General features: G+C 35.2%; 1 protein-coding gene and 1 pseudogene across 2 annotated transcripts in view; both read right to left on the bottom strand.

The window, feature by feature from the left end:
* Positions 1-18929, bottom strand: part of LOC309666233 (platelet glycoprotein 4-like) — a 60418-nt gene that overhangs the window by 15131 nt on the left and 26358 nt on the right. The window contains exons 3-7 of the mRNA XM_082473599.1: positions 13378-13538; positions 4614-4761; positions 3981-4160; positions 2596-2687; positions 577-623 (exon numbers count right to left, since the gene is read on the bottom strand). Coding sequence (XP_082329725.1) covers positions 577-623; positions 2596-2687; positions 3981-4160; positions 4614-4761; positions 13378-13538 — 628 coding nt within the window. The remainder of the gene's footprint in view (positions 1-576; positions 624-2595; positions 2688-3980; positions 4161-4613; positions 4762-13377; positions 13539-18929) is intronic.
* On the bottom strand, positions 7327-11733 carry LOC309666446 (cdc42 effector protein 3 pseudogene; annotated as a pseudogene). The gene is made up of 2 exons: positions 11702-11733; positions 7327-11037 (listed from the first exon to the last, which is right to left on the bottom strand). The product of its transcript is annotated as a cdc42 effector protein 3 pseudogene (transcript).

Below are 18929 nucleotides of genomic sequence, written 5' to 3'. Positions count from 1 at the left end.
TAACTCTAATTCAGAATGTTCATTTCTGCATACATTTTTCATGGTTAGTACACATGTAACCTTGTTTTTGTTGCTGTTGTTCTTTTCTCTCTCTTTCTGACCATCTTCTTCAAAATAGATGGCTCTGCTTACAAGTTCACTGATTCTAACTCAGCCTGAGATCTTTGAAGGTATGTCTTACCTTTTGTAATTATCCTGATATTTTAATTCTTTTAATTTTAAATTATTATCTTTATAGTATTTACAAAAGATGTGAACAGTAACCACTACTCTAAGGTTTTCTAACCCTTTACTTCTGTGGTCAGGAAGGAGTTCATTAAGTTTGTACAAAGCAAACGTTTCCCCAGAAATGCAGTAAAGGCTCATCCTCGATGGTTAATCTTGAGAAATTCCATCACATTAGAGAGACATTTACTAAGCCTACATAAGAACAGAGACTCTGAATTATGTTTCAGGGATACAAAGATAGGCAAATGCATACGCTCAATCCCCAGAGCATTGTAGGTATGGAGGTGGATTTGTGGGAGAAAGGAGTTGGTTTCACTGTGATTATTACCACAAAATATATGCCCTTACCTGTACCATTTATCATGTCACAATAACTTGGCCAATAGGAGAGACGCCTTAGGAATAAAAAAAGAAAGAAAATGATATTCTTATTTCAAGGGCACCTTTCTCCATCACTTTGTCTATTATGATTCAGTACTTCTGCTAAAATAATAAATATTGATTAGACTAGATGTGACAAGCTAAGTTTAAGAAGTGTTCTAAATCATTTGATCCATGTTTTGTTTGAAGTTTCCATTTTGTTGAGTTTAATGAAGTGCCTGAAACCATTAAGTGATCAGATTATAAAATAAAAACTGCCAAATGTTGTTAGTTAGAAACAACATGGAACAGAAACAGTTCTGCAGAAAAGAAAATTGAGAAACATTTATCAGACACTTAAATCTTTTAGGGGAAAGTTTTTTTTTTTTCCAATGGGATTATTTCATAGTATGTTGCATTCACACTGAATAGGAGGAAGATAGTAAATGGATAACTGATGTAAACTCAGTATGAGGGAGAAGAGGGGAGTGTGGAGGAGGAAAGAAAGAGAAGCAGATGTTGGATCAATAGAGATTGGAAACATAGATAATTTATACTTTTCCTTCTCTTTTAACTCTTGCATGAACTGGCATTTAAGTAGGACAGAGTTTATTAATTTATACTCTGGCATCTACAAAAGATATATATATATATATATATATTCAATATATATATCTGGAAGCAATAAAAACAACAGTAGTGGTAGTTTCTCTGCACACTCAGCCACTTTTTGGTGATGGAAAATGGGTTTTTCACACTCCCAACATACCATCCAGTAAGATGTCAAGGCAAGCTATTGTTTCTTTCTTAAACAGAATAAGCGATTAATCATGCTCAGTCTTGCCATGATCAGTTAAATTAACCTTGTCATAATCTTAAACTCTCCTCAAAACCTCTCTGTAATATTGAAATAGAAGAAATGCTCATTTTCCTCAATACAGAGATATGATTCCCCTGAAGTGAGCATTTAGAAGTGTTTGTTTTCCTCCATTGGACTTTTCTATAAAAAATATGTGACTGTGGACTCTGTGGAAGAAAAAGGACTACACGAGTGAGCGTTTAACTGTTTTAAGCAATTTTTAGATAGGAACTCAGTGTGAGGCAAGGGTTACTTAATCAAAATATTTCATCTCTTGATTTTGATTACTTTATTCTTTGTCAGGAAATCACTGATCTAAAACTCATTTTAACTTTAAGGAGAAAAGATTTTCTCCCTTGATATTTATTGGGGTTCTTCCTATTTTAGACGTATGATGAATTAGGTATACTCTGGATAAACAGGAAGGAGCCTAGGGAAAAATAGGAAATCATGGCTATGTGAACATATCTCATTTTACTACTATTTCACAGGAGGCGTGCTCTTTATCTTCAAGTTTAATATGTCAATTTTAGAACTTGAAATACTAATTCCATTTTTGCATTGATAAAGGTTTCAAAAAGCTGAGTTATCAATATAGAAAATTATTTCAAGAAAATTTTGAAAGGGAAGGTCATGAAAGCATTGGCATGGATACATTGAACTTCCACCTTATGGCACATTTAGTCACGTTACTGGAATAAGCAATTTTTATATTCCATGCTCAGTAAAAAAAACCAAAAAAACACCCAGTAATATATACTTTTCAACCTGCTAGACACCGAGTTGATATGTTGATTTTCTTCCTTTTCATTTGTGGTTATGTAATTGTACGGGTGCTTGATAGTGCTGGTTATGCAGCAGAGATGGAAGTAGTCCCTTTAGATTTCTTTATGTAAGAGACCCCGTGCATAAAGGTCAACCCTCAAGTGGGGCTGATACTCAGCACCTATGCACTAGTGTGACCAGTCATCACAACTAAAGGGTTAACGCCTGGCAGAACGGGAGTTTCTAGGGCTGAGATACAGGCAGGTCTGTTCCATAGGTTCGTGCCTGTGCATTACCAGTTGTTAAATAAGTTTCTTGCCTGACTTAGAGTATCCTAGTGACACACACACACATACACATACACACTTTGCCTGGATACTTACTTTTTGCCTTTATATGTGTCAATTATGGCAACTTTGCTTATGTCATCTTTTCCATTGAAAACTTTATAAACTCCATCTGCAGTATTGTGGTACTGAAAAGATGCATACAAGAAAAAATTACTTCTAGAACAAGCCATATTTTCCAAGTTATAAAATATGTAATTAACTCACCTTTGCATTTCTCAAACACTGGTTGTTTATAATTATTTTATGTGATTTGAAATATATACACAATAAAGTTTAAAAATTATTGGTCTTTAACATTTTAAAAAGACAGAATATAAAAGGTGCCTAGAAATAAGTGCTAGATGCTGAGCAAAGGAAGAAAACAAATATAAGAAGCTGATGTGATCCAACTCTAGCACCCTTTGCCATAATTAAGCCAGAAAGGCCATTGTGATCACTACTCCTATTATATTGAGGTGAGGGGATAGTGAACAAAACCTATGAGAACTGTGACAGATTTCTAGAAGTTTTCTCAACGTTATTGTTTCTAATAAGTGGTTACTAAGGATTAGGTACACAGAATTAAAAACAGAATTAGCCAAGGAAAGAATTCAGAGTATTTAGTTAAATACTAGTAACTGAATTTATTATCCCTTAATGCTTTCTTAATTGATATATAACCTTGCAATCCTAAAAAACCATCTACAGTAAAATAACAACAGTGAACTGCAGAATATAACTAATGTCACATACAGTGCCAAGTGAAATCATGGTCAAAATTTCAATTCACTAGTCAGATTATCCTATTTATAACTTGAAACATTAAGGTATAACTAAGTACATCACCAAGTTCACATTTTTCTTAATCTCCAAACTGCCATTTCATAAATTTTGTAGATTATAGAAATTCTTTTCAACTAATTCTATGAAAATATGACATTGCTGGTGTATCAGTCTCATTGTGTGCAATTTTGGCTAGGTTTTAAATATTCATTACAACAAATTTGTTGGATGTCTAGAGAAGGAAGAATGACATGATGAATATATTTAACATAAATAAATAAAAATGTGGCATTAAACTTGATTTTTTTTAGACAGGAAATCAAAACCAAAAACAGTGTTCAAAGCCTTACGCTGCAGCTTACAATCTAATTTTAGACAGTTGTATATTTATCAAAGAGTGGAAACTTGATTAAATGTCAGTTTCTTAATTTTAAATTAAATTGTTAAAAAATTTTTAATTGTTAAATGCAGATAAGTAAATTTTCCCAACCAGGAAAGCTAAATCCATGTGAGATGGAGACTTAAAAAACTTAGAATATGTATTCCCAGATCAGAAATAGGGTTAACACATTAAATGATAAAATTGTGAATTACCAATGTCATTATATTTATCCAATTAAAGTTAAACAATATTGACATTCATATTTGGTACTCACAGGGTAAAACACACCAACTGTAGTGGTAATAGGGTATGGAATCAAGCTCAAGAATGGGTCCTTATAGCCCCACAATAGTTCTTTCAAAGTTCTCTTTTGAAACATAGAAGAGTTTGATTTTTTGATAAAGATATTGACTATTGTTTGAACAAATGCGCTTGGATAGAGATGGGGCACAGCCTATAAAAAAAAAAAAAATCACTGTTTCAGACACCAATAGCCATATTAGATTTTTAAGAAGAAATGGATAAATAGTACAATTAAGTTTAATAAAACAACTTCCAACTGTCTCTTTAAAATTACTGCAAAATCTTTCCAGGACTAAAAGTGTAATGTTTCTTCATCTCTGAATGATTACTTTTCTCTGTCTCGGTGTGAGCCACAGGAAGAAGATTTCAAAGTTAAATCCTACTTTTTTAAAATGATACACTTTAAGTGGTCTTCTAATTCAGTTGATTATTACATGATTTTGTCATCTTCCCAAAGGGCCATAATTCAAAATAATGCCGTAAGAACACATTTTCGTAAAAATGACAAAACAAATAATATCTAATGATAGTTCTAATCATGAGATTAATTACAGAGGATACTAGAGTATTTCAAAACCAGTAATTTCGCTGTTTGTCTACTCACTGCTACAGCCAGATTGAGAACAGTGAAAGTGTCACTCTCGGTTCCAACTGATAGTGAGGGTTCAAAGATGGCACCATTGGGCTGTAGAAAAGAGACTGTGTGGGTCTCAGAGTCCTGGGTTACATTTTCCTTGGCTAGATAACGAACTCTGAAAACAAAAGTAAATAAAATTCAAAATAATTGTTGCAAGTGAACATTAAGTCTCAAATGCCGTTCATTCATGCAACAAATAATTTTTGAGTGCATAGACTATGTCAGAAATTAGGCTAAACAAGCAGGTTAAAATGATATATAAGCAAATGCTGAGTTTCTAGCAAATCAGAGAAGGCGGGGTGGGGTGGGTGGGGAGGTGTCTTAGAGGTGCAGAGCAGGGGAGAAGGAATACGTGTTATTATAGGAGTTTACACAGAGTCTGTGGGAAAACACAGAACAGGTACAAACCCAGGCTTGGGATGGTTATGGTGGGGATAATGGACAAGATACAATTCCACATAAGTGGTCTGAATGACAAGGAGAAGTTTAGTTCGGTAAAGTAGGGTAGAAAATAGAATGTAGAAGATTAAGGAGTAAGAACATGGTGTAATTTTAGATATGCAAACTTTTTTTTTAACATCTATATCGGAGTATAATTGCTTTACAATGGTGTCTTAGTTTCTGCTTTATAAGTCAGAAAGAAAAACAAATATCGTATGCTAACACGTATATCTGCAATCATTTTACTATGGTTGGTTTACAGAGTTAGAGTAAGGAGAGTGGTGGAGATAAAGCCACTAAAATAAACAAGATCTCAAACACAAAAGGGTTGTGTCCTGTACTCAGATATTTAGCTTTTTATCCTGAGGCTCAGGAGGAGACAGCAGAGAGGTTGAAAGAAGGGAACAGTAAAAGCACGTTTTCTTATATTAGAAAGCCTGTTCAAAGTGCACAGCCTTTCCAGCATTGTTTTTTCCTAATTTCCAGTATTTTAATGAGAAAGATAACTAATGGAATATAATTTCCACTTAAGAGATCAATTCCCCTCCATCTCTGCCTCATATATTGTATACTTATTAACTCTAAGCTCCTGGCTCTAAAATCTCTAGGCAAAGTACCAACTACGTTTTAGGAATGTGGTGAAGGGTTATATTATGGAAAAAAAAATCTTTTGCAAGTACAAGATATTTACTGAGATGATATAAGGTAGATATTGCATTATCATATATTTGAATATCTATTATTTGAGGCTACAGTAGTTATCTATTATTATCTAACTAAGATAAAGACTGACAAAAACATGGGACTGAAATGTATAAAACATAACAAACCAAAAAAGCCACACATTTCAATCAGGTATAATACCTGTAGGGTAGGTATATGAGTGTTTTTTTATTCCCAGACACAGTGTCTGGTACTTGGTAAATTCTCAACAAAAAATTTTGAATGAATAAATTAATTAATATCTCACATTAATATCTCAAAAGAGAATTCAAAAAAGATAGAAATATATTTTACTTTTAATATAATTTCTTCAAAGCTTTATTATTTACTTTTCTCTGAGTACTGTAGACATACAAAGAATATAAAAATCTGAAACAGCAGCCAGGACAGTCTATTAATAGTCAATTACTATTTTCTCTTAGATAATTGTATTTTAAACCCATATTACTACTATTAACATTTAAAATTAAAATACTATAATTTTCAGGAACATTTATGTGTATGTAATAATTGAGATAACAGCAAAATAATTGTGACCCAATTCTAGTTTACTTAGTTGTACTTACAATACTATACCAGTAGATGGCACTCACTAAGAGAAAAAAAATCCTTTAAACTGAGGCCTGTGTTTAGAATGTACTTTTAAAAAGAGAACATAATCACTGAATTTTTGGTTTAAAAATTAGAGTATAAGGAATTTCCTGGTGGTCCAGTGGTTAGGACCCCACGCTTCCACTGCCGGGGGCATGGGTTCTATCCGTGGTTGCAGAACTAAGATCCTGCATGCTGTGCAGGGTGTAGCCAAAAGAAAAAAAAGAAGAATATATACAGGTTTTGGAAAGTTTTTTTTTTTTTTTTAATTTTTATTGGGGCATAGTTGATTTACAATGTTGTGTTAGTTGCAGGTGTACAGCTAAGTGAATTAGTTATACATATACATATATCCAATCTTTTTTATATTCTTTTTCTGTATAGGCCATTGCAGAGTATTGGGTAGAGTTCCCTGTGCTATACAGTAGGTCCTTATTAGTTATCTGTTTTATATATAGTAGCGTGTATATGTCAATCCCAATTTCCCAATTTATCCCTTCCCACCCCCCCCCCCCTTACCCCCTGGTAACCATAAGTTTGTTTTCTACGTCTGTGACTCTATTTCTGTTTTGTAGATAAGTTCATTGTACCCTTTTTATAGATTCCACATATAAGTGATATCATATGATATTTGTCTTTCTCTGTCTGACTTACTTCACTCAGTATGACAATCTCTAGGTCCATCCATGTTTCTGCAAATGGCATTATTTCATTCTTTTTTATGGGTGAGTAATATTCAATTGTATATCTGTACCATATCGTCTTTATCCATTCCTCTGTTGATGGACATTTAGGTTGCTTCCATGTCCAAGCTATTTATTGTAAATAGTGCTGCAGTGAACACTGGGGTGCATGTATCTTTTTGAATTATGGTTTTCTACAGATATATGCCCAGGAGTGGGATTGCTGGATCATATGGTAGCTCTATTTTTAGTTTTTTAAGGAACCTCCATACTGTTCTCCATAGTGGCTGCACCAATTTACATTCCCACCAACAGTGTAGGAGGGTTCCCTTTTCTCCACACCCTCTCTAACATTTATTGTTTGTAGATTTTTTGATGGTGGCCAATCTGACAGGTGTGAGGCAATACCTCATTGTAGTTTTGATTTGCATTTCTCTAATTATTAGTGATGTTGAGTGTCTTTTCATGTATGTTTTAGCCATCTGTATGTCTTCTTTGGAGAAATGTCTATTTAGATCTTCTGCCCATTTTTTGATTGGGTTGTTGGTTTTTTTTTTTTTTAATTGAGCTGCATGAACTGTTTGTATATTTTGGAGATTAATCCCTTGTTGGTTGCTTCATTTGCAAATATTTTCCCATTCTGAAGGTTGTCTTTTCATTTTGTTTATGGTTTCCTTTGTTGTGCAAAAGTTTTTAAGTTCAATTAGGTCCCATTTGTTTATTTTTGTTTTTATTTTCACTATTCTAGGAGGTGGATCAAAAAAGATATTGCTGCGATTTATATCAAAGAGTGTTCTGCCTATGTTTTCCTCTAAGAGTTTTATTGTTTCTGGCTTTACATTTAGGTCTTTAATCCATTTTGAGTTTATTTTTTTGTATGGTATTAGGGAGTGTTCTAATTTCATTTGTTTACATGTAGCTGTCCAGTTTTCCCAACACCACTTATTGAAGAGACTGTCTTTTCTCCATTGTATATCCTTGCCTCCTTTGTCATAGATTAGGTGACCATAGGTGAGTGGGTTTATCTCTGGACTTTCTATCCTGTTCCGTTGATCTATATTTCTGTTTTGGTGCCAGTACCATACAGTTTTGATTACTGTAGCTTTGTAGTATAGTCTGAAGTCAGGGAGCCTGATTCCTCCAGCTCCGTTTTTCTTTCTCAAGATTGCTTTGGTTATTCAAGATCTTTAGTGTTTCCATACAAATTGTAAAATTTGTATTAGTAAGGTCAAAGGGAGGAATCTGCCTCAGGTTTTGCTTTCTATGTACTCCTGCCAAAGCAAAGTAATTAAATAAAAAAAAAAAAGACTTATGTTGGATCTGAGAATATTCAGAAGGAGTTACCGGGTCTTCATAGAGATGGTGTAGGTTGGAATAATAATAATTAAGATCTCTATCCAGGTAATTTCATGCTTTGACCCATGTCACACCTTGTCAAAGTTTCATCAAGCTCACGTTAGCAGCCATTCTGTTTAAGGAAGGACATCCTCCTCCACTTCCAATTTCAACTGAGTTCAGGGTGTAATTGATGGGGAGGCAGGTTCACCTCAACACATGGAAGACTCTCAAATTATTAACTTTTTCTGAAATGTGACCAGTCATTTTCCCATCATTTAAGGCATCCAAACAGACACTAAGGACTCTGTTTTGTTGACATCATGAGAAAAGCTGACTCACAGTTGATCATAAATTCCTTTAACATTCTTATATAAATAGGAGTTTATTGTTTACATACTTTAGCTGCAAATCTTAACTTCTCTTCTCCAATCCTCCCCATATTGCTTCTCCAAGTAAATCAGTTATACCTAACCCACCCCCTTTCATCCCTTAGAGAGATAGGTTAAAGCCTCTAAGAATAAAATTTATATTAAGTGTCATCTATCAGAGCAGGACTAGCACAGGATTCAATATTATGTTTATGTTTTCTGATACTCCAATTAATATCTTTAAAAGTAAAAACATAACCCCTTCCAAACAAATAAAAAATTAAACAAAAAACTTGATCAGTTCTCAAATTCTAACAAATATTCTCTTTTCTCACACATACTGAGTTCTCTCAGAGTATGATATTTATTTATTGACTGATTAATTTAACATTTACTCTATTGTGTTGTATAAAGTACCTATGTAATGCAAGCATGTACTGTCCTAAAATATCCATATTTCCAAATAACATGTGGTGTAGCCCACAGTCTCTGCAGAATCATTGTGACTAACCTGTGCCTTTACACTTTACAATCCATTTATGGCTGCTGTGAAAAGTGTGATAACAGCTGAAGAAAAAAAAAATAAAGCTAAGTATGAAGACACTTTTCCAAACATACACAGCTTACAATGGAACGCCAATGGAAAGAGTCAAATGACCACATTTGATGTAGTATCTTTAAAATGTAGACTCTTCAATAAAAAGCCAAAGGCACATAAAAATATATTTTAACTTTAAAATAACTTACAGTGATACTTTGCTTGTGTCTTACCAACGTGTTGCTGACAGTCAAAATTTCGGGGTATAGATATAATATATAGGGATATATAAGAGCTACAAGCAAATCTCTGAAACCCATCAAGTTCAAATGTGAAAACAGAGAAAAGTTTTAACAATGGAGAATTTGCTATGGTGAACTCAAACAATATAATATAGAAAAATAGAAATATAATATAATATAATTATATTATATTATATTAATTATATATATATAATATAATATAATTCTATATAATATAGAAAAAAGGCTTAGGTGTTAAACAAATTTTGACTTCCTCTTGCTCAGAAAATGCCGAAGTACTGTAAAGGTCCTTAATGTGACTGGCACAGCCCTTCATTGCTAGATAGTGCCAATCCTGGCCAAGCCAGATTTATGACCTGTCTGGAAACAAAAAAATGTGAGCTGTACATCAGCAATGCCTGCCAAAAATGGGTTCTGACTCTCTTCCTCTCTTTGTCAGGACAGTTTTGTTTTTTTTTTTTTAACTGTTTTTGCAAACAGGGCGTAACAGGTACAAAATATTTTGTTGGAATGTTATTCTAGAAAACCCATCATGTAATGGCAAATATAGTCAGTGAATCTTTCTCTTTGACTGTGGTTAGTTTTGTTTTGTTTTTTTGAAAACTTTTACCCCAAAGGAAAAGAGCCAGAGGTGTACTGTTACTTATTTTTATCCATGACCTTCATCGCTGCATCCAGAAATAAAGGCCCAAGATGGAGCTGCAGGAAGAGGAGGGAACCCAGTGAGATCAGAGACAGACTCCTCTGATTTTCAGCCTTTTCCTTGACGAGCTCACACCAGGCGGGATGGTCAAACATATTCTTGGCTGCCCAGTAGGGGTACAGTTTGGAGAGGCTGGAGGAGTGGCGGGATTGGGATGCGGACCCACCAGAGCCCCCATGAAACGTCCCCCCTGATAGGCCATACTGTTCTCCTCCATGACCCGCTCACAGCTAAGCCAGGGCAGCTTTCCCGGACCAAAGGACTCCTGTTTGGAATTGAATGTCACCGTTGACAATAAGGGCAACATGAGTGCTTGGGACCCTCCAATCGTCGGGAGGGAGATGGTGTTTTTGAGCACCAGGGTGAGCGTTTCTGTGAACATGAAGTCGGTGGTGCTGCTGACCCTGAACTCCATACAGCCAGGGAACTGGCCCATGCGTGCTTTCTCCTCGTTTCCAGGTAGAAGATCAGAGTTCCCCTGAAGAAAGGAAATGTCTCCAAAGACATCGTGCCGGCCATCCTTGACCATGTGAATGGTGTGGCAGAAGTCTCCAAGGGGAGGACTGATCATATCAGGAGACAAGACGCCCCTCGGTTTAAATTGCTTTCCTTTCTTATTATTGGCAGCTTTCGGGTAAATTAGGGTCTTGGCTGCCCTTCTGGAGTTTGAGAATGTCGATTTCGCAAAAACGGCCACCTTCTTTCCGGATGTTATTTTTCCCCAATATCCTGTTTGATAGGAACTGTCACATCATTTTTCTCAAACAGCCTCAGAAGTGGCTCTGAAAGGAGACGGAGGTGTAGGAGACCTTCTTGGACTTACAGCCGACTGGGGCTTTCTGGAGAGCCGGCTACATCCTCCAATCCCTGGCACAGCGTGGAGAAACCAGCGGTGCCAAGGACCCCAGCTGCTGGGGGCTCCACACAGGTGGATGTGTGGGACCCACACCTCCCGAGGGCGCGCTCAGCCCCTGCCCATCACGCGCAGATCCAGCCAGGTCAGCCAGCGCCTGCTCACAGCAGTATCTGCGCAGAGGCTGTGTGAAGGCTCCCAGGGCCGGGGTCTCCGGGCTCGCCCCCCGCTGCTTGGCCCCCGCAGCTGCGCTCCCTGCCCTCTCAGGTCAGGATAGGAATATTTAAACAACCGTGCTTAGATTCTTATTAGGTCATGTGGGAATTCTAGATTTTCATAGGTACACATCGTAGCTACAACTTTTTTTTGGACCAAGATAATACTCACATAGGCTTTTGATAATAACGGAAGAACTATAGACCATGAAAAAATAAAAATATTTTCCAAGGTGAGGTTTTTTTTTTTTTTTTGTAACAGTGAAAACCAAGCCGTCTTTGACAGAGCTGTGAATAGTCACAGATGGGCCTGGAGACAGGAGACGTGGGGATAATTACTAGGACGGAATAGACACCCAGGCGCTCGGCATGCGTGCCGCTCACAGGCATGCTCATGTGCTGCGGCAGCAGACATCACCCTCCCAGCTACTGTTATTTCATTATGTTTGAGTGTGAGTTGTCAATCTAGAAATATATTAATGAATGGAGAGGAAAGAAATTATATAATTATAGACCATCTGAAACAGATAAGAAAGTAAAACCATGAATTAGAAGAAATCATTACAAATATGAAATTTTGTGATAATACTTGATCATGGCATATAACTAGTTGTAATTATTCTTGAGGGAAAATCACACATTTTTATAACAAATCATACAGTAGGACTTAACTCTGTTCCCATATGGGCACCATAAATATATTTCTAATCCTTGGTTAAGTTTAGTGTCTTTAGCACCTCAGTCTCTCTTTTTCTTACTTTAATAGTTAGAAAAGACACATAGTCTATAACTTAGATAGGAGAAAATGGACACAAAAATCTGAGAGTTACCAGTCCCTAGGTATGTGTGAACTTGGTAAATCACTTCATATCCCCTGGAATGAGTTTTCAAAATTTACAAAATGAAAGGTTCTGGCTAATTATTTCCCCCTAGTGCTAATGTCTAAGATTCTATTCAAAAGTGTGTTAAACTAGTAAGGAATGTAGATAAAGGTATAGCTTATTCAGTCTCAGTACTGGAGAAAATATAAGAATGAAACTACTGGATGAATAAAAACACCCTTAAGACCTGGAAAATAGTTTGAATAGAAATCCTTAGCAGTATTGTAATTACGTAAAATCAGGTAAATGTTGTCCTCAAATTTGAGTGTGTATTGCAATCCCCCAGAGTACTTGTAAAACTCATTACTGGGGTCTAAACCAAGAGTCTCCGATTCATTTGGTCTAAGGAGGGGCCTGAGAATTTGCATTTCTACTTAGTTCCCAGGAGATACTGATGTTGCTGCTTCGGAAGCCACCCTTGGAGAACCACTCGTATAACCTACACTTTCAATGTTAGGATTTTAAAGTGCTCTGGTTTTAAAATTTTGATAGATGGTTTTTTATTTAGCATGCATATTTTAGACTTGTTTTTTAAATTCTATTTTTTATTATTATTTTTTAATATTTATTTTATATTGGAGCATAGCTGATTAACAATGTTGTGTTAGTTTCAGGTGTACAGCAAAGTTATATCTATCTATCTATCTATCTATCTATCTATCTATCTATATATATATATATATTTACACACACACACACACACGTATCTATTCTTTTTCAAATTCTTTTCCCATTTAGGTTATTACATAGTATGGAGCAGAGTTCCCTGTGCTGTACAGTAGGTCCTTGTTTATTTTAAATATAGCAGTGTGGATAGATTGGGAGTTTGGGATGGACATGTACACACTGCTAGAGTTGTTGAGAATATATGCCACAAGTGTAAAACACCTGTAACTTCTTAAATGTAGAGCAGTTAATTGATGCTGGTAAATTCATAATAAAATCTGTATTTCTTATCATCATTAAATCCTTAGATTAGGGTTTTATATAGGCAGAAACAGAATATTTCAATGTATGTTAATGGCAAGAAAATAATAAGTACATTTCAACACAATGGCAGTTGTCAAGTGGAAGCTTTTTCAGAAATACATATGGTCAAGGAAAGAATGCCACTTTTTATGGGGACTCGCTCACCGGTACGTGTAAGGACCTCTTTGCTTAACTTTAATTTTGCTGCTGTTAACTGCCACCTCCTCTGGATTCTGCACATCGAAGATCCAAACCTGTCTGTAAACCTCTGCGCCTGTTTTAACCCAACTTTTAAAAGCAATTGTACCTTCTTCAAGGACAGCTTCCTATGAAAAAGAAAACAAGTTTGGGTTATTTCTTTGTAGTCAATATGGGCACTTGTGGCAGTTGAAAACCTTTAGTTAGTCAGCTAAAGGAATAAGCTCAAGTACATTGCTCATGAGAACCTTTGCAGCCTGCCACACGCTTGCAACAGAAATGTTTTCAACACGTTATGATAACAATCTCTTTTAGTTAACCTTTCACAAAGAGAATCAGTGTGTAATATTGTAGACATGTCTGTCGATTGTAAGGCCAGACATTGGCAAGCTTTAGAGTGACCCTATGGCAATATTGCGACAGTTCGTAACACAATTTATTAAGCAAATTTTATTAAACTTTTTCCAAAAAATTCTTATCAGGTCAAACATTAACCTCTCCTCTGCCTTCAGTGAGTTAGACTGAGGAGGCAAAACAGAAAAATTGAGAGAAAAATGTAGTGGTATTGGAAGCTTTTTCATTTTTTTCAAATCTTGGACACTTCCAGGGAAGATGATCACTTAACATTTGTCAAACTAAGAAAAACACAAATTTGGCTTCTCCCCTTCAAAACCCTGCTCAATGAGGCTTTCCTAACTCTCAGTACATTTGCAGAAATCTATTAGTACGTGTTTCCAAAAATTACAACAGTCTGATTCATTACTATTAGTTTACTACATTTTAGATAAAAGGGTGAAAAAAGGACATGTCCTATTATTCTTTTGTGAAATCCATTAAAAATCTTTGATGCTCCTTGTAGTAAAGATAGATACATAGAAAAAATACCAATGACAGAATCAGAAAGCCCTACATTAGAAATTGGCTCCTGTGCTTTAGGAGCTGGGACTTAGTAGAAAGTCACCAGATCCCTTGGGTCAATTTCAGTATCTGTAAAACAAGGGAATTATAGATGGGCTCGTGGTTTCCTTCCAAGTCTTTCACTCTCTGAGCAGGAAACCTATGAAGTTCTAATAGCTAACGCAGACAAAGGTGACTTTGTAGCAGGCAGTGTTTCCAAGTAAGTACCTTGGGAGGAATGCCCAGGTGTAAAGTTCCAACTTACCTTAGTGCTAGAGGAAGAGAGAGAAAAGTATTTCACACAAAATGAGCCTAATAAGACCTATGAATAGAGGGACAATCTAACTTCTTTGTTTCCGTCACCTGGAAGCATCAATTCATAGAATGATGGATCAGGAAAGGACATTGAACATTAGCACATTTTCTAGTAGAGCGTGCTGAGGCTCTGAGAAACCAGGTGTCTGGCCCAAGGGTAACCGAGGCAAATACCTAGAAGTAGAATCATGACGAGGATCCTAGTCTCTGACCCTTAGGCTGGTCCTCTTTTACACCGTGTTTTTACTATTTTTGTTCCTGTCACCTCTGCACTTAGTTGGTAGAAGTCAAGTTAAGTTTCATATCTTCAGGAAACTTTACTTATTACTTAGTGGAGAGAATAAGGGAATTCCTTAGAGAAGAACAGGGCATCAGCTAAAATGCCTTTACAAAATCCTGTGCTGTTGCAATCCTTTTACACTGGGTACATTGGAGCTGCTAAAGTGATGCTAGATCTTACTTTTTTACAGCGAATTATCCTTAAAAAATGCTTTATTGCTCCTAAAAATCTTATTTCCATAGTAAGCTGAAAATTAAGATAATGTTGCACATAGATAAAGTATTATGGCTGTTCCTCTAAATGTAAAGGTGTTTATGAGGGTGTTGAAGCTGAAATCTATACTAAAGTTGAAATCTGTGTTAATTTACCCATTTCAAGAAAACACACGAACCTACACATTATTACTCTCACACTATTGATATAAGAATCTTAAGGACTAATATAATATCAGTTGTTTACCATGCACCTCTCAAGGCACATATTTTATTTCAGTTCTTAATGAAAGGAACTCTATAAGTACATAAAGAATTGAAAAGTGACTGTGACAGAATGTACTTGGCAGCACAGAAAACTTTCTCATTCTAATGGTTATGCATTTAATATCAAAAGGCATTGTAAGCGTATCATGTCTTTCTTCTAAAGGCCGTGAATCACTTTGCCTTATTTGTTCATCTGGAGATATTTTTTCAACTGGGAAAGTTGAAACGCAAAGAGTTGAAATGAATGCATTGAATTACCAGCTATTAGAGTTAGGGTCATCTAATTCCGTCCATTTTTTAGAGGTAGAAGTGGGTCCTACAGAAAACAGATGTCCGATTCAATATTGTATGACAATTTAGTAGTAGATAATGGAGAATCAGGTCTTTTACTACAACCTTGTGTGGTTTGCATAACACCACGATTTGTTCACAAAGAAAAAAATATTGAAACAGTCAGAATAGGAATGCATTTCTTCTGATCCTAACACTACTATATGTACTAGAAAATTGTATAGACTTCCTTGACTACTAAGATTATTTTATCATCAGTTCCTCTAATTTTAAAAGGAGCAAAAGTTTTTATGTCCTTTGTGAATTTAAGAGGCCTTGATTTTAAATCGACTTTGGACTATCTTGTCTATTTTGCAAATCTTTTGCTAAATTTGAAGTATAAAGGTGTTAATTATGTGTATAGAAAAAGTAATATAATTTAAGATCCTCGCACTTGGCTGATTCAGCCCTAGTAATGACTGGATTCCAGCCTGATGACTCTCACATGGCTTGGCCTCCAGCTGAGTTGAAAGACATTTACCTTGAAACTTCTACATTTGCTACATTTTGTTTACCTTGAAACTTCTATTTTGCTACATTTGCTAATTTGAAAGCAGATGTTTGGAAGAGTAATATCTTTTATCTAGTCACATGGTCATTTGATTATTGCTGTTACAGGAAAACAGTACTCATCCACATGACTGGCAACTTTAGTGTAACTATTAAAATGTCCTTGATATCTTCCTATGCATGAAGTATGTAGAGCACATATGTCAAAAATATATTGTCCCATTTCTCAAGGCTCTTACAGTATACCAGGAGACAGAATCATGTGTAGCATATTTTAATCTATGAGTTGATTTCCTTACCCTACTTCTAGCCTGACCAAGTCCATTGGCTTCTTTACTCAAAGCCTAGAGTGAAGTGGTTAACAATGAAACAAGATGCTATGAGTTTGAGCCCCAATTTGGTCACGTGCTAACCATTTAAATTTGGGCAGGTTATTTAATTTTTTATATCTCAGTTTCCTTATCTGTAAAATGGGATAATAATAATATTAAGTTGAACTATACGAAATTAGTATTTTTCAAAGTCAAAATAAGTAGAACATGGTATAATTAAATATTTATCCTCATGGGTTGTTATAAGATTTATTAAATGTGAGCATTTAAAACAGTGTTAGCACATAGCAAGCATGCAATAAATGTTGGCTACTGTTATACAAATCCTATCCACCCCTTAGAAGGAGAACTCTCATCTCACTTGCTTCCCATCTTGCTTTAACTACTTTGCTCTTAGCATTACTGTCTAAACCACTTATGTGGCAATAACATGTAAAATCCTGTAACACTTCCTTTTCTGCTATTTAATTATTTATATATTTATTCTCCATCCAGTGAAATCAAAACTTCCTTAAAAAGCAGAAACATACTGAAAATAGTTTTCATCTTCTCCACTCACTACCAAAATCTGTTCTATTTGGGACCGATTACAAGCAGTTTCCACGTCCAAAAAATTTTCTAATATGTGTATGCATTATGCACATGCATGTGTGTACAGGCTGAGAGAAAGAAATCTTTAATTTGCTTCTTGGTGTTCTGCAGTTAATATCATAAGGAAATTAAATTACAATTTATTTTAAATTACCTATGTTATACAGTATTCACTAAGCATTTATCAAGTGATACAAACAATGTCAAGGTGACAAATTATCCTTTGTAAATAGTGACAAAACCTTGTCCTTTTTCTGAAGTCCTTTGGTAGTTTCTACTTTCCACATACATGGCAGCTCATGCCATTGACTTTTCGTCTGTCTAGCAAGACTGCATAAACCTGCTGGCCCAGACGAATCTACTAGGAGTCATAGTCTAAAATACTGGTAAAAAAAAAAAAATAGTTTTCAGCTATAATGCATAAAAACCATGAAGTCCTTAAAAAACATCCCTTGGAAATAAACAGTAAAGAAATATGAATACATATATATATATGAAGTAAACTGTATGGACTATTTTAGGCCATTTCAAATGCTGGAGTCTGGGTGCCATCTTTTAGAATTGAAAGGTATCGTAGAGTCCCAAATCTATACTTTAAAAATTAGATAACATCATGAGATGATTTTCTGATCTGTTAAAATTAAGCACTTTAATTCTTCTTATTTTTAAAATGGTGTTTGTATGCAGGTAATAACTTTCCCAATTTGGTATTAGTCCGTTAAACAAAGCAAGTAATCTGCAATGATTTCAATGGTAAACAAAAACTGACCAATACTAAAACTTGTATATATTTGTAAAATAACAGCATTAACTTAAGTGCTCTTGAGGTAGGGGTAAGACACTTGGCTCACTGGGTTTACACATAATTCAGAGATGTGACTCCTACTGTTGGCCAGTTTCTCTGTCTTTTTGTCTCTACATTCAGATGCTCTAGAAAGTGAACCTATTGCTTAGTTTTATCTGTAATCTCTATAGTAATGATCAAATCTCTCTGAGCGCTGACCTTTGAAATACATACTGATGTTCGTATCAAATCACTTCTAAAACCTCTGTCTTTTATTCTTCTAAGGAATACATCTCCTTCAATAACTCAACTGGTTATCTTACAGTTTGCAACTTTCACTCCTCTCCCTATTTAGTCCTTTTATTCCATTGTATCCCATCACCCATAAGTTCTATGTACTCCACCACACTAGACCAGAGTGCCTTTTATTATGTGCAGACTGTGCAATAATCTTATTAAAAGGGAGTCTTAAATGACACGAAAAAAAAGTTGGAAAAAGAAAAACATGTGGAGGCTATATAATGTACTTCTAAACAACCAATGGATCTCTGAAGAAATCAAAGAGGAAGTCAAAAATTACCTAGAGACAAATGAAAATGAAAACATGACGATCCAAAACCTATGGGATGCAGAAAAAGTAGTTCTAACAGGGAAATTTATAGCTATACAAGTTTACCTCAGGAAACAAGAAAAATTTCAGTTAAACAACCTAACCTCACACCTAAAGTAACTAGAAAAAGAACAAAAAGAAATCTGAAGTTAGTAGAAGGAAAGAGATCATAAAGATAAGAGCAGAAATAAATGAAATAGATACAAAAAAAGATAAACATCAACAAAACTAAAAGCTAGTTCTTGGAACATATAAATAAAATTGATAAACCTTTAGCCAGACTCATCAGAAGAAAAAGAGAAATGGTCCAAATCAATAAAATCAGAAATGAAAAAGTTACAATCAACACCACAGAAATGCAAAAATCATAAGAGACTGATGTGAACAACTG

The sequence above is a fragment of the Balaenoptera physalus genome (genome assembly GCF_965194825.1).
Source record: "Balaenoptera physalus genome assembly, chromosome: 8".
Classification (NCBI taxonomy): Eukaryota; Metazoa; Chordata; class Mammalia; order Artiodactyla; family Balaenopteridae; genus Balaenoptera; species Balaenoptera physalus.
Note: the sequence above shows the minus strand (reverse complement) of the source record. Positions and strands in the feature narration are given on the sequence as shown.